This window comes from Coregonus clupeaformis, unplaced genomic scaffold, assembly GCF_020615455.1.
Source record: "Coregonus clupeaformis isolate EN_2021a unplaced genomic scaffold, ASM2061545v1 scaf0527, whole genome shotgun sequence".
In the NCBI taxonomy this organism is placed as follows: Eukaryota; Metazoa; Chordata; class Actinopteri; order Salmoniformes; family Salmonidae; genus Coregonus; species Coregonus clupeaformis.
In genome coordinates, this window is record NW_025533982.1 from 5,321 (window position 1) to 19,766 (window position 14,446).

Below are 14,446 nucleotides of genomic sequence, written 5' to 3' on the forward strand. Positions count from 1 at the left end.
TATCAGCTCTTACTCCTGTCTTCAATTATATACGCAGGGCTTCTTTAATCAAATAAACATGTTCCTCTAGGCAAACCCTTCTCTTTCTGCTGTTGTATTTCCAACTAGGAACTTTCACTCACAGCTAGCTATGTTTTTCTAAAATGGGAGTCATTTTAGTGTTGCATAGCTAACGTAGCTACCCTGCTCTCTCTCTCTTTTGTTTTTTACACAACCAGCTAACTTGTCATCACACATTTCGTTTTTCTAGATAGGGGTCGGAAATGTCCATCTTGACATCGGGCTTAGAATTGACATAATAAACGGATGGGAACACGTAAGTTTACCGCATATATTTTAACGGTGCTGTGATTGACGACCAGCTGGCAAGTAAAATGTCCAGCGCACATTACTATACTAACTAGCTAGCAACGCCGGTAGTAGTGAAGTGATGAGCTGTGTATCAACTGCTGCAGGTCATGTCGCCACTGTTATGAGATGTTTTTGGTGACAACATAATTATCATCGTGACTGACTGCCCACATAATGGATCATGGTTATGGCTAGCCCCTTAATCATGACTCTCAGTATCATTACATTTTAAGAGTCATTGGATGACGGTCGGTCTGAACATTAACACGCACAGCTTGCGGTACGGTTTTGGAAGCATAATAACCTTATCTTTCATATCGGGGAAAAAAGTTACATTGATGCACCTTTATAGGGTTAGGTTCCCACACGGCCATATTTCCATGTTACAGCGCTTGTTTACAGAAAACAGACAGAAGACCACCTGTACTAATTAGCTATCTGCATCTAACACCTGTGTGTAAACGGAAGACAGACGCCACAAACTGTTGTCATTGAAAAATAATGTCGGCTGCAACTGTTAAAACCGATTAAAACAGTACAGTAAATGTGTGTTTTGCATTTGTGAAATTATTTTGTTGTGATATGAAAGTAGAGGGATTTATGTTTCTAGAACCGTACCGCAATTGACAATCGCTTCACGTTTAGATGGAGTATTTGGCTGTTTTGGCTTCCAGAGCCAAAATCGCCCTTAAACAGAACATGTAAGTTCCTTGGACTAAGAAGTAACGTTAGGCTCCTTTAGTCCAAAATTGGGCTATAGGTTATGGCTATAGGTTATGGCATACATGCAGTGGTATTGTGGAAATTGTAACAATATGATTATCACGTGGTTCATTATGTTTAACCATCAATTATTATTGCATTATCTTACAGGTCGCGGTGATCAGAAGTCATCATAATACACCTAGCTAGCCAAATGGATGATGATCTAAAGCCTCTGGATTTCATAAAGGACTTTCAAGAGTACCTGACACAGCAAACACACCATGTCAACATGATATCAGGCTCTGTCGGTGGGGAGATAGAGCCTGACCACCTCCAAGCTGGTGAGACCCGTTATGAACACATCAAAGAAGTTTACTTGACTTTATGATGCGTCTTTTCAAATGTCCAAAATAGGCCATATCCCTAATTTCCCTAAGCATTCGGGAAATTAAACCAGTGGAACAGGGACCAGCGCTACGGGGAATAGCCTAATAGGTCTGTTTTCATGTTTTTGTAATGTTTAAAAAAAATTGTTTGTCATCCAAAACCCGTAGAAATATGGCCGTGTGGGAACCTAACCCGTAGTCTGTCACCATAGCAACACCCACCCGTAGTCTGCGCTCCAGCAGGTATATCTCACTGGTCATCCCCAAAGCCAACACCTCCTTTGGCCGCCATTCCTTCCAGTTCTCTGCTGCCAATGAGCTTACCGATCACTGCACCTGTACACAGCCTTTCTGAAATTAGCCCACCCAACTACCTCATCCCTATATTGTTATTTATTTTGCTCATTTGTACCCCAGTATCTCTATTTGCACATAATCTTTTGCACATCTATCATTCCAGTGTTAATACTAAATTGTAACTATTTTGCACTATGGCCTATTTATTGCCTTACCTCCATAACTTACTACATTCGCACACACTGTATATATATTTTCTGTTGTATTTTTTGACTTTATGTTTTGTTTTACCCCATATGTAACTCTGTGTTGTTGTTTTTATCGCACTGCTTTGCTTTATCTTGGCCAGGTCGCAGTTGTAAATGAGAACTTGTTCTCAACTGGCTTCTTACCTGGTCAAATAAAGGTGAAATAAATAATAATAAAAATAAAAAGGGGTCCTCTGGAGGAGCAAGAAGTGGTTTTGCTGTTAAGATACCATATTGTGGAGATATTTACTTAACAAAGATGGCCTAATGCATCTCAAGTGATCTAATGCATCTCAAGCACCAGACATAAACTGGACTGACACTAATGGATTCTGACTAGATTGTCTGCCAGAATCAATTTTTCACCAGGAAATTGATCAGTGTGTCAGTGTAAAGTGTGATTTTACAAATCATGCTTCCGGATAAGTTGTAGATGTGATTTGAGCTACAGACCTAGGCTTTTTGTGTGAGGTTGGGTATTGTTACAGGAATCAATTTCCGGTGAAAAAGTGTAGTATAAAGTATCTATTAAATTCAATTCTATGTCTTGTCGGCTCCTCTCCTCTCCCAGTGGCAGCAGCTATCCCGGAGAGTGATCATCAGAATGGGTCAGTGGAAGTCTCTCTGGACGAGCGCTCCGGGCTGCTGGTGGACGGCTTCCAGAGGACCTACGACGGCAAGCTCAAGTGTAGCTACTGCAGCTACGCCAGTAAAGGCACCGCTCGCCTGATAGAGCACATCAGAATTCACACAGGTAAAATGGACCATCCCCGTCTGGCATTTGCCCAAAATGCCAGATGGTCAGTCTAACCCCTGCACGGGTCCATATAGTTAGGATCTTATCTTTTTACTTGTGTTTTATATTGTGTGACATAACATTTAATGTACGTTGGATATGTACCGAGACGTTCAAATAAACCCCTCTTGGTTGATTTAACAGGAGAGAAGCCTCACCACTGCCAGCTGTGCCCCTTCGCCTCTGCCTACGAGCGCCACCTAGAGGCCCACATGCGCTCCCACACTGGAGAGAAGCCCTACAAGTGTGACCTCTGCTCCTTCCGCTGCAGCGACCGCAGTAACCTGTCCCACCACCGCCGGCGCCGCCACAAGCTTTTACCCACGAAGGGGTCGGGGCTGCCCTCCTCCCTCTCCGACAACAAGAAGAAGATGCTGAGCGTCCTACAGAAGAACAGTGGGCTGGGAGGCTACAGCAGACGCCTCCTCATCGACTTCAGCCCTCCCTCCATGGTCGTGGGGAAACCAGACTACCTGAACCATGAGGTGTCTGAGAGCTTGGAGAAGAACCATGGGACTGGAGGAGGAGGAGGAGGAGGAGGGGCCAGCAGGGATGTCCACAGTGACATGATGGTGGTCAGCAATCCACTGAACCAGCTGTCTACGCCGGCAGGTCAGTTGTCCGACCTCCCCCAAGAGGACCAGACCCCTGTGTCTCCCGACAGACTGTCCTGTCACGACGTCAAGCCTTTCCTCATCCAGCAGGAATCTGGTGCACCGATTGCAGTATCGGTGTCTTTGTCCACCAGTCAAAGTGGTGCCCACCACCACTACCACCACCACCACCATACCTCCTCCCCAACCAGCCCCGAGGACCTCCAGCCCCCTGCAGGCCATAGCAGGAACTACAGCCCCAGCCCTGTGGACCCAGAACCCAGCAGTGAACACAGTACACACACACGCACCAGCTCAGCTAGCATTAGTAACAGCCAGCCCAGTACCCCTGCCCTGCCCGGTAGCACACAGGACTCAGACCCACAGATGCTGCACAGCTGCCAGCACTGCGACACCTACTTCTCGGACAACATCATGTATACCATTCACATGGGTTGCCACGGCTACGAGAACCCCTTCCAGTGCAATATCTGCGGCTGCAAGTGCAGGAACAAGTATGACTTTGCCTGCCACTTTGCTCGCGGGCAGCACAAGCATTGACTGACTTCCAAAGCAACCAAGATGAATTTGAAACGATGTTTGGCGTCTCAGAGAGCACATTAATTTATTCCGTTTATAATAATCTGGGATCAGAGCGAATCTGATCAAGATTTATTTTGTTTTTTTAATTATATAACTTAGAGAGTGATGTTACTTTTTAAATGAGAAATTGATGCTTCTATAATGGGAAAGGAATCCGGAGGGTTAGAGACATTTAGCATGTGTCCTCCTCGGTGCTATCTGAGAATTTAAAGGAAGTAACTTCTTATAACTGCGTTTTTATAACTGAATTAGTTACATCAATATTTATGATATTACATGCGAGTGACTAAACTTATAGTAAAATAGCAATTAGCAAGGTATCTGGTTGCTGTGGCTAGATTTGAAACAGTTTTGACCTTGTCTTATGAAGGAAGACCATGTGCATTGGTCCAAATAGGTGGTCAACATTGACAAACAGACATGCTTTATTATACATTGTGTTGCCACCTACTAGTATCTCACTTTATTGTGAGCGTAAACATAACATTATATCAACGGCTTGAAGTGAATGAGATCTGTCATATTAATGCTTCAGCTTGGACATAATTTCACTCTGTGTTTTACTGTTCTCTGTTGCACATTCAGATTGATTCCATGTTTTCTCTGTTGCACATTCAGATTGATTCCATGTGTTCTCTGTTGCACATTCAGATTGATTCCATGTTTTCTCTGTTGCACATTCAGATTGATTCCATGTGTTCTCTTTTGCACATTCAGATTGATTCCATGTTTTCTCTGTTGCACATTCAGATTGATTCCATGTGTTCTCTGTTGCACATTCAGATTGATTCCATGTTTTCTCTGTTGCACATTCAGATTGATTCCATGTTTTCTCTTTTGCACATTCAGATTGATTCCATGTTTTCTCTTTTGCACATTCAGATTGATTCCATGTTTTCTCCCTGTTGCACATTCAGATTGATTCCATGTTTTCTCCTAGTAGGTGCTGCCAATCACATCCTTTCTTACCTTCATCTAGCATTACTGATTTATAATAACTGGTGCTATTTAGCTAATACCTCCTAATTGAACAATGATCTGTAGCTTAAGTGCAATTTGTGTTTGAGCCAAATCATTCAGACTTTGATAAGTCGTACATGACTAAACTTGATTAAAAGGCCAAAGTATTCTTCTGAGCCTTTTTTAAAAGTATTTCAAAGGATCGCATAACAGTTGTAGCATTGTTGGAAATGATTGTGGTCCTTACAATCAGTAATGTAACAGTAGCCTTTCTGAGTATTGAAATGATTTGCACAGATCAAGTGAGAGCAATGGAGTTTGTTTTTCATATTGTATTTTAAAGGAGTTCCTGTATGTTTTCTGAAAACCTAGAAATCAAGATTGATGTAGCAGTGTCTGGTGGGCGCTGTAATGGAGTTATGTTTTCTATGCAGTGATCTCAGATGTTTAGGATTGTCTCCCAAATCAATTATATATTTAATATTTAATTTAATTTAATATATATTGGATATATTGGGAAAGTAATGTTATGATATGAAATACCACAGGGTAGAAATATCCACATTCTGATTTACACTGAACAAAAAATAGAAATGCATCATGTAACAATTTAAAAGATTTTACTGAGTTACAGTTCATATAAGGAAATCAGTCAATTGAAATAAATTCATTAGGCCCCAATCTATGGATTTCACATGACTGGGAATACAGATATGCATATGTTGGTCACAGATACCTTTTTAAAAAAAGGTAGGGGCGTGGATCAGAAAACCAGTCAGTATCTGGTGTGACCACAATTTGCCTCATGCAGCGCGACACATCTCCTTCACATAGAGTTGATCAGGCTGTTGATTGTGACCTGAGGAATGTTGTCCCACTCTTCTTCAATGGCTGTGCGAAGTTTCTGGATATTGGCGGGAACTGGAACACACTGTCACACACGTCGATCCAGAGCATCCCAAACATGCTCAATGGGTGACATGTCTGGTGAGTATGCAGGCCATGGAAGAACTGGGAAATGTTCAGCTTCCAGGAATTGTGTACAGATCCTTGCGACATGGGGCCGTGTATTATCATGCTGAAACATGAGGTGATGGCGGCAGATGAATGCCACAACAATGGGCCTCAGGATCTCGTCACGGTATCTCTGTGCATTCAAATTGCCATCGATAAAATGCAATTGTGTTTGTTGTCCGTAGCTTATGCCTGCCCATACCATAACCCCACCGCCACCATGGGGCACTCTGTTCACAACGTTGACATCAGCAAACCGCTCGCCCACACGTCTGCCATCTGCCCGGTACAGTTGAAACCGGGATTCATCCGTGAAGAGCACACTTCTCCAGTGTGCCAGTTGCCATTAAAGGTGAGCATTTGCCCTCTGAAGTCGGTTAAGACGCCAAACTGCAGTCAGGTCAAGACCCTGGTGAGGACAACGAGCACACAGATGACTTCCCTGAGACGGTTTCTAACAGTTTGTGCAGAAATTATATGGTTTTGCAAACCCACAGTTTCATCAGCTGTGCAGGTGGCTGGTCTCAGACGATACCGCAGGTGAAGAAGCCGGATGTGGAGGTCCTGGGCTGGCGTGGTTACGCGTGGTCTGGGGTTGTGAGGCCGGTTGGACGTACTGCCAAATTCTCTAAAACAACGTTGGAGGTGGCTTATGGTAGAGAAATGAACATTCAATTCTCTGGCAACAGCTCTGGTGGACATTCCTGCAGTCAGCATGCCAATAGCAAGTTCCCTCAAAACTTGAGACAGACTGGCCTTTTATTGTCCCCAGCACAACGTGCACCTGTGTAATGATCTTGCTGTTTAATCAGCTTATTGATATGCCACACCTGTCAGGTGGATGGATGTTTATTTTTTTAGGGGGTAGATCAGCTTTAATATTGCAGATGGAAGTCACAATCTATCAATGTATTGTCTGCATCACTTCCAATCCCCCATATGTTTTTTCCCGCAAATATATATATATATATATACACACACAGTGGGGAGAACAAGTATTTGATACACTGCCGATTTTGCAGGTTTTCCTACTTACAAAGCATGTAGAGGTCTGTAATTTTTATCATAGGTACACTTCAACTGTGAGAGACGGAATCTAAAACAAAAATCCAGAAAATCACATTGTATGATTTTTAAGTAATTAATTTGCATTTTATTGCATGACATAAGTATTTGATACATCAGAAAAGCAGAACTTAATATTTGGTACAGAAACCTTTGTTTGCAATTACAGAGATCATACGTTTCCTGTAGGTCTTGACCAGGTTTGCACACACTGCAGCAGAGATTTTGGCCCACTCCTCCATACAGACCTTCTCCAGATCCTTCAGGTTTCGGGGCTGTCGCTGGGCAATAAGGACTTTCAGCTCCCTCCAAAGATTTTCTCTCTCTTCAGGTCATTGACCAGGTCCTGCCGTGTAGTTCTGGGCTGATCCCTCACCTTCCTCATGATCATTGATGCCCCACGAGGTGAGATCTTGCATGGAGCCCCAGACTGAGGGTGATTGACCGTCATCTTGAACTTCTTCCATTTTCTAATAATTGCGCCAACAGTTGTTGCCTTCTCACCAAGCTGCTTGCCTATTGTCCTGTAGCCCATCCCAGCCTTGTGCAGGTCTACAGTTTTATCCCTGATGTCCTTACACAGCTCTCTGGTCTTGGCCATTGTGGAGAGGTTGGAGTCTGTTTGATTGAGTGTGTGGACAGGTGTCTTTTATACAGGTTACGAGTTCAAACAGGTGCAGTTAATACAGGTAATGAGTGGAGAACAGGAGGGCTTCTTAAAGAAAAACTAACAGGTCTGTGAGAGCCGGAATTCTTACTGGTTGGTAGGTGATCAAATACTTATGTCATGCAATAAAATGCAAATTAATTACTTAAAAATCATACAATGTGATTTTCTGGATTTTTGTTTTAGATTCCGTCTCTCACAGTTTAAGTGTACCTATGATAAAAATTACAGACCTCTACATGCTTTGTAAGTAGGAAAACCTGCAAAATCAGCAGTGTATCAAATACTTGTTCTCCCCACTGTATTTACAGGGGGTACCGGTACCGAGTCAATGTGCGGGGGTACAGGTTAGTCCAGGTAATTTGTACATGTAGGTAGGGGTAAAGTGACTATGCATAGATAATAAACAGAGAGTAGCAGCAGTGTAAAAACAAAGGGAGGGGGGTCAATGTTAACAGTCTGGGTAGCCATTTTGATTAATTGTTCAGCAGATGTATTTGATTTGCAATGTGGTTATTACAGTTTGTCAGAGTAGAATGCAGCTATGTCCACTCAGGAACAACTGCTGTGAGACCATAATGTAGCTACTTCTATTAAAAACTACAACTTGTGATGAATTCATCTTCACCAAAAGCTCTGCTTTTATTTATTTACATCCTAAAATACTATTTCAGGGAGCTGACTGTGTGGTGTCTTCATTTATATCCAACTCAAAAGGTTACAAGGAAAATGATACATTCAAGAACATATTCACATTTGTAAACAAATAATTGAACAAGAGACAATACAATCAATGAAAGTTACATAATGGCGATCATCTATCCCTCATTTTCTGTTGCATTTATTCTGTCATAAGGAGGAAGGAATCTTGCAATGATTTCCTGTTTCTCTTTGTGGAAGACGTCCACGGCTCGGTTCACAACCTGCTCCACCTCGATGCTCTCTCCCTGGGTTAGGGGAAGGCTGTGGAGAACTTGTTTCCGCAGGTCCTGGATAAATCTGGTTTTGGATTCATTGAACTCGGCTGCCAGAGACCTCATCCTCTCTGGGGGAAGTTTATGATCTGAACATCGAGGAAGAAGAGTAGAGATATATTGGTGATCATATAAAAAAGTAGGGAGGCAGTGAGTCAAGAAACGTACTACTTAGAAACCTACAATATAAACATGATCATTCATTTTCTCTGTGAAACATAAAACATGCCTTGCCTCTATGAACTCTTGATTATGTTAAAAGGTAAGACTCAGCAAGATGACGTTGCAACAAGTGGGATAAAGTAATCCTTCTACCCCCCCTTACCCCAACCCAAAAAAAAAAAACATTGTAAAGTGGTGATCCCACTGGCTATAAGGTGTAAGTCGCTCTGGATAAGAGCGTCTGCTAAATGACGTAAATGTAAATGTAACAAGATTTTGAGATGAGCGCGATGCAAGACTTTGCTCTCGTGCTCTCACACAGTCACAGAGTATCTGGCATGTGCACGTGTTGCTTTTTCACGCTGCTCCAACGTGGTTGGTACGGGACCAAAACAGAGGAGAAGTTTAGCATCGCGCTTCAACGCTCTTAGTTGTTGCGGAAATGGAGCGGATATTGTGTTTACTAGGTGCATGCAACGTCATCTCGCTGAGTCTACCTTTAAGGGAGCGTACACACCAGACCTAATGTCCGTCTACTGTTCATCTGCCCTTTGGTCGCCGTTCGTTCACCACAGTGTGTTTTAGGGACCAACTGCCGGTGGGCGTCTTGACTGCCGACATTTCCGCTTGCAATCGGTTTGTAAATTACGGCTGGCGCTGTTCAGAGTTGCTAAGTACTCTCGGCCGGCAAACGCTATCAGTGTGTGTGCCTTAAGGATCATAGTAAGGATGAATACTGACCTCTGGCCCCCCGCATGGCCTGTGAGACCAGGCGTCTGCAGGCCTGGTCAGCCTGGTGGATCACACTGGACACACAGCTCTGACGGTCAACCTCCTACAGAACATAGGATACAGCACAGCTCTGACGGTCAGCCTCCCACAGAACATAGGATACAGCACAGCTCTGACGGTCAACCTCCCACAGAACATAGGATACCCCACAGCTCTGACGGTCAGCCTCCCACAGAACATAGGATACACCACAGCTCTGACGGTCAACCTCCTACAGAACATAGGATACAGCACAGCTCTGACGGTCAACCTCCTACAGAACATAGGATACAGCACAGCTCTGACGGTCAACCTCCCACAGAACATAGGATACAGCACAGCTCTGACGGTCAACCTCCCACAGAACATAGGATACCCCACAGCTCTGACGGTCAGCCTCCCACAGAACATAGGATACACCACAGCTCTGACGGTCAACCTCCCACAGAACATAGGATACAGCACAGCTCTGACGGTCAGCCTCCCACAGAACATAGGATACACCACAGCTCTGACGGTCAACCTCCCACAGAACATAGGATACAGCACAGCTCTGACGGTCAGCCTCCCACAGAACATAGGATACACCACAGCTCTGACGGTCAACCTCCTACAGAACATAGGATACAGCACAGCTCTGACGGTCAACCTCCTACAGAACATAGGATACAGCACAGCTCTGACGGTCAACCTCCCACAGAACATAGGATACAGCACAGCTCTGACGGTCAACCTCCTACAGAACATAGGATACAGCACAGCTCTGACGGTCAACCTCCTACAGAACATAGGATACAGCACAGCTCTGACGGTCAACCTCCCACAGAACATAGGATACAGCACAGCTCTGACGGTCAACCTCCCACAGAACATAGGATACACCACAGCTCTGACGGTCAACCTCCTACAGAACATAGGATACAGCACAGCTCTGACGGTCAACCTCCCACAGAACATAGGATACAGCACAGCTCTGACGGTCAACCTCCCACAGAACATAGGATACAGCACAGCTCTGACGGTCAACCTCCCACAGAACATAGGATACAGCACAGCTCTGACGGTCAACCTCCTACAGAACATAGGATTCACCGCAGCTCTGACGGTCAACCTCCTACAGAACATAGGATACAGCACAGCTCTGACGGTCAACCTCCCACAGAACATAGGATACAGCACAGCTCTGACGGTCAACCTCCTACAGAACATAGGATACAGCACAGCTCTGACGGTCAACCTCCCACAGAACATAGGATACAGCACAGCTCTGACGGTCAACCTCCCACAGAACATAGGATACAGCACAGCTCTGACGGTCAACCTCCTACAGAACATAGGATACAGCACAGCTCTGACGGTCAACCTCCTACAGAACATAGGATACACCACAGCTCTGACGGTCAGCCTCCCACAGAACATAGGATACAGCACAGCTCTGACGGTCAACCTCCCACAGAACATAGGATACACCACAGCTCTGACGGTCAACCTCCCACAGAACATAGGATACACCACAGCTCTGACGGTCAGCCTCCCACAGAACATAGGATACACCACAGCTCTGACGGTCAGCCTCCCACAGAACATAGGATACAGCACAGCTCTGACGGTCAACCTCCCACAGAACATAGGATACAGCAGAGGTCACGTTAACATGGTCAAAATTGCTCATCACCATAATGTAAGTTGCTTTGCCTCCTGAAGAATACAGGAGCGTTTCACAGAGATGTCCTGTGGAAGTGGCAGTGGGTTCCACGAACTAACAGAACATACCTTTTGCTCAGTGTTGTCCTGGACTGGACTCAATGGGTTCTCCAACGCCATAGAGATCACCTTCACCAACCTTTGGCTGAAGGAGACAGTGAAACATAAGACTCATTTACATAAATAGTAACACTTGATTATATGTTAACATCAGATTTCCTGTCTGACTGCTTGCGTAGGGGATTCTTTCCTGGACTCACTCACATGTATTCTATGGTGAAGTGGTCTTTGCTGTCCAGAGTGACACTGTTCTGCTCCCATGGGTTTCTCAGAGGGTTCGGAGGCTCCATGCGCTTGGCCATCTCTACTATAACGTCACTGGGTAAGGGCTGGGGCCTCAGCTGGTTTCTCCTGACGCAGGCCTCCACAGGACACTGAACGTACACCTGACAGAATCCCACAGAGTCTGTTTCAAAGAGAAAATATATCAAGGTAGACAAACAATATCTATGATGACCAACTCATTAAAATGACCACATAACGTAATTCCACTGTAACGGAATTACGCTGAGACTCTGACTTTTTCACTTTAAGACGTATGCCAAACAAAAACCATTGATTTCAAAGTTTAACAAACCATACATACAATTCTATGCACGCTGACTACTGGTTTGAACAATTGACACAGTAAATAAATTAAAAACATTTACTGGAAAAATAGATTTGTCAAGTAACCAGGTTCTTGGCAATGCTTTATTCGGTGAAAAAAGTATCTTAGAAATGTCAGTTTCCAGTTGCAGGTGGTTCTACATTTACATTTGGCATGTTAAAGTCATTTAGCAGATGCTCTTATCCAGAGCGACTTACAGTTAGTGCATTCACCTTACGATTGCTAGGTGGGACATGTTTTGTATCGAGTGAGATATGCACCTTGCAACTGTGTAGATCTTTTGTTTTGGTCGCACCGTGTGACACGCTGTCATCTACTTCTACGAGTGGCCACGTCTAGTTCCTGTAAAGATGCTGGGAAAGGCTAGATGTGCTGTCATCTACTTCTACAAGCGGCCACGTCTAGTTCCTGTAAAGATGCTGGGAAAGGCTAGATGTGCGGCAGCCTCCTCACTCGGTAACAAAACAAGGATTTAAACATCTTTGAGTTTTCGTGTAGAACCAACTGCAACTGGAAACAGACATTTCTAAGATATTATTTTTTTTACCGAATCAAGAACGAAGAAAGTATTGCCAAGAACAGTATGAAAAATGTATGCACTCACTAACTGTAAGTCGCTCTGGATAAGAGCGTCTGCTAAAATGACTAAAATGTAAAATGTAACAGGTTAGTTGACAAATCTATGCCGGCGGTTTGTATGGGGCTTTCTTGTAACGCCCAGTAATGGACTCCAAAAATCTTGGGTTTTATCGCATTGTACGCCAGATAATCTGTAGCTAGGAACTGCCCATAAAATGGCAGTTTAACCAAAGTTTCTCTTATCGATTTAACATACGTTTCCTGGCCAGTTGGTACACCTCATATCTCATGCTTGGATAGTAGAAGTTGTCGTCCAGTAGAATGACGAGTGGTGGAGGAGGTGGTCCTTCTAAAGGTGAAGGGTAAGCCTGAGAAGAGCCCACTGACGTCCCGTAGACCTGAGCGGCGTGAAGGAGACGACGCCAGGCATCGCTGTCGATCTGGTAGGCGTTTGGGGTTAGCTGTCCCAGCTCTGTGGGACTCTGTAGGAACTGTTCGACGCACTGTAGCACTGCTTGTCTGTGCAACTTCCATTTAGTTTGCTGAAAGACATGGGCAGGCACAGTGACATGAGGAATACATTCGGACAAAAATATGTCGGCTATTTCAAATAGCATTTACATTTACATTTAAGTCATTTAGCAGACGCTATTATCCAGAGCGACTTACAGGAGCTATTAGGGTTAAGTGCCTTGCTCAAGGGCACATCGACAGATTTTTCACCTAGTCGGCTCGGGGATTAGAACCAGAGACCTTTCGGTTACTGGCACAACGCTCTTAACCACTAATTAACTTCCTTTTGATTCCCCAGGTAAAAATGTTGTCTAATTGCAGTAGTTTACAGGCAGTGTAATGCAATGCAGATTTGATTGAATTTCAGCACAAAACATTGCAGGTGGGTAGTTTGAGCATTTACAGCTGTCAGTGCCTACATTGATATAACAGGACTCAGACGCATCATTACCGTCTGCGGGCGCGTCATATCCTCTTCATCCTCGACCTCTTTCACGTTGAAAGCGTCATCGGGAATCAAGTCATCATAAGAAATGACAGCGGACCTCCACCCTCGTTCTACAGTGTGAGAGTTGACCGCCCGTGCAAGCGTCGACTTTCCTGCTGCAGGCAAGCCGCAGAGAACACACAAGCATGTCCGTGCACATCGCAAATTAACAGTATCTTCATTTAGCTCCATCTACGGAACGGTTGGTCACCTTTGCAACATAATTTCACTACAATTCGTTGAGGAAAGTCCTCTTCCTGCCTACAACAAGTCCACTTCTGGATCCAGTACTTCGATGGTGTTTCGGTAAACATAGTAGTTTATGGCCCAGTGCTGCCACCTATGGTGCTGGAGGTTCTACCAAACCAATGACATGTTCAGAATAATATCAAAGACAGTACAGAATGAAGATAGGCTGAAACTGCTTCTCCAACACACTTGTAGGCGATGTCACGGCGACGTTGGCAACTAAACTCGTCATCGGGTCTAATGGGCCTCTCGCGTCAAACTGCGCATGTGCATGCCGTCTCAAAGGCACTCCTAACGACAAAGTTTTTCAAATCTAATGTTATTGGTCACATACACATATTTAACAGATGTTATTGGTCACATACACTGCTCAAAAAAAATAAGGGAACACTAAAATAACACATCCTAGATCTGAATGAATGAAATAATCGTATTAAATACTTTTTTCTTTACATAGTTGAATGTGCTGACAACAAAATCACACAAAAATTATCAATGGAAATCAAATTTATCAACCCATGGAGGTCTGGATTTGGAGTCACCCTCAAAATTAAAGTGGAAAACCACACTACAGGCTGATCCAACTTTGATGTAATGTCCTCAAAACAAGTCAAAATGAGGCTCAGTAGTGTGTGTGGCCTCCACGTGCCTG

The 14,446-nt window shown here is 44.2% G+C and overlaps 2 protein-coding genes across 2 annotated transcripts; one reads left to right on the top strand and one right to left on the bottom strand.

Annotated features, from left to right (window-relative positions):
* Positions 1 to 230: 230 nt before the first annotated feature.
* Positions 231 to 5,107, top strand: LOC121578406 (zinc finger protein Pegasus-like). The gene is made up of 4 exons (XM_041892772.2): positions 231 to 316; positions 1,225 to 1,397; positions 2,559 to 2,741; positions 2,928 to 5,107. The coding sequence occupies exons 2-4, from the start codon at positions 1,268 to 1,270 to the stop codon at positions 3,935 to 3,937; spliced, it is 1,323 nt and encodes a 440-aa protein (XP_041748706.2). The 5' UTR covers positions 231 to 316; positions 1,225 to 1,267; the 3' UTR covers positions 3,938 to 5,107.
* Positions 5,108 to 8,302: 3,195 nt separating this feature from the next.
* LOC121578424 (L-seryl-tRNA(Sec) kinase) lies at positions 8,303 to 13,858 on the bottom strand. Its single transcript, XM_045215824.1, has 6 exons — positions 13,510 to 13,858; positions 12,802 to 13,087; positions 11,561 to 11,762; positions 11,366 to 11,441; positions 9,563 to 9,656; positions 8,303 to 8,748 (listed from the first exon to the last, which is right to left on the bottom strand). Exons 1-6 carry the CDS (start codon positions 13,735 to 13,737, stop codon positions 8,504 to 8,506), a joined length of 1,131 nt encoding a protein of 376 aa, XP_045071759.1. The 5' UTR covers positions 13,738 to 13,858; the 3' UTR covers positions 8,303 to 8,503.
* Positions 13,859 to 14,446: the final 588 nt, after the last annotated feature.

Bases quoted from the DNA above. Each gene is read 5' to 3' on its own strand.
- LOC121578406 (XM_041892772.2), top strand. From the start codon at position 1,268: ATGGATGATGATCTAAAGCCTCTGGATTTCATAAAGGACTTTCAAGAG. The intron at 1,398-2,558 runs GTGAGACCCGTT...CTCCTCTCCCAG, and splicing joins GCCTGACCACCTCCAAGCTG to TGGCAGCAGCTATCCCGGAG. The intron at 2,742-2,927 runs GTAAAATGGACC...TTGATTTAACAG, and splicing joins GCACATCAGAATTCACACAG to GAGAGAAGCCTCACCACTGC.
- LOC121578424 (XM_045215824.1), bottom strand. From the start codon at position 13,737: ATGGAGCTAAATGAAGATACTGTTAATTTGCGATGTGCACGGACATGC. The intron at 9,657-11,365 runs GTATGTTCTGTT...TATGTTCTGTAG, and splicing joins AGGACAACACTGAGCAAAAG to GAGGTTGACCGTCAGAGCTG. The intron at 8,749-9,562 runs GTCAGTATTCAT...CTCGATGTTCAG, and splicing joins GGCCATGCGGGGGGCCAGAG to ATCATAAACTTCCCCCAGAG.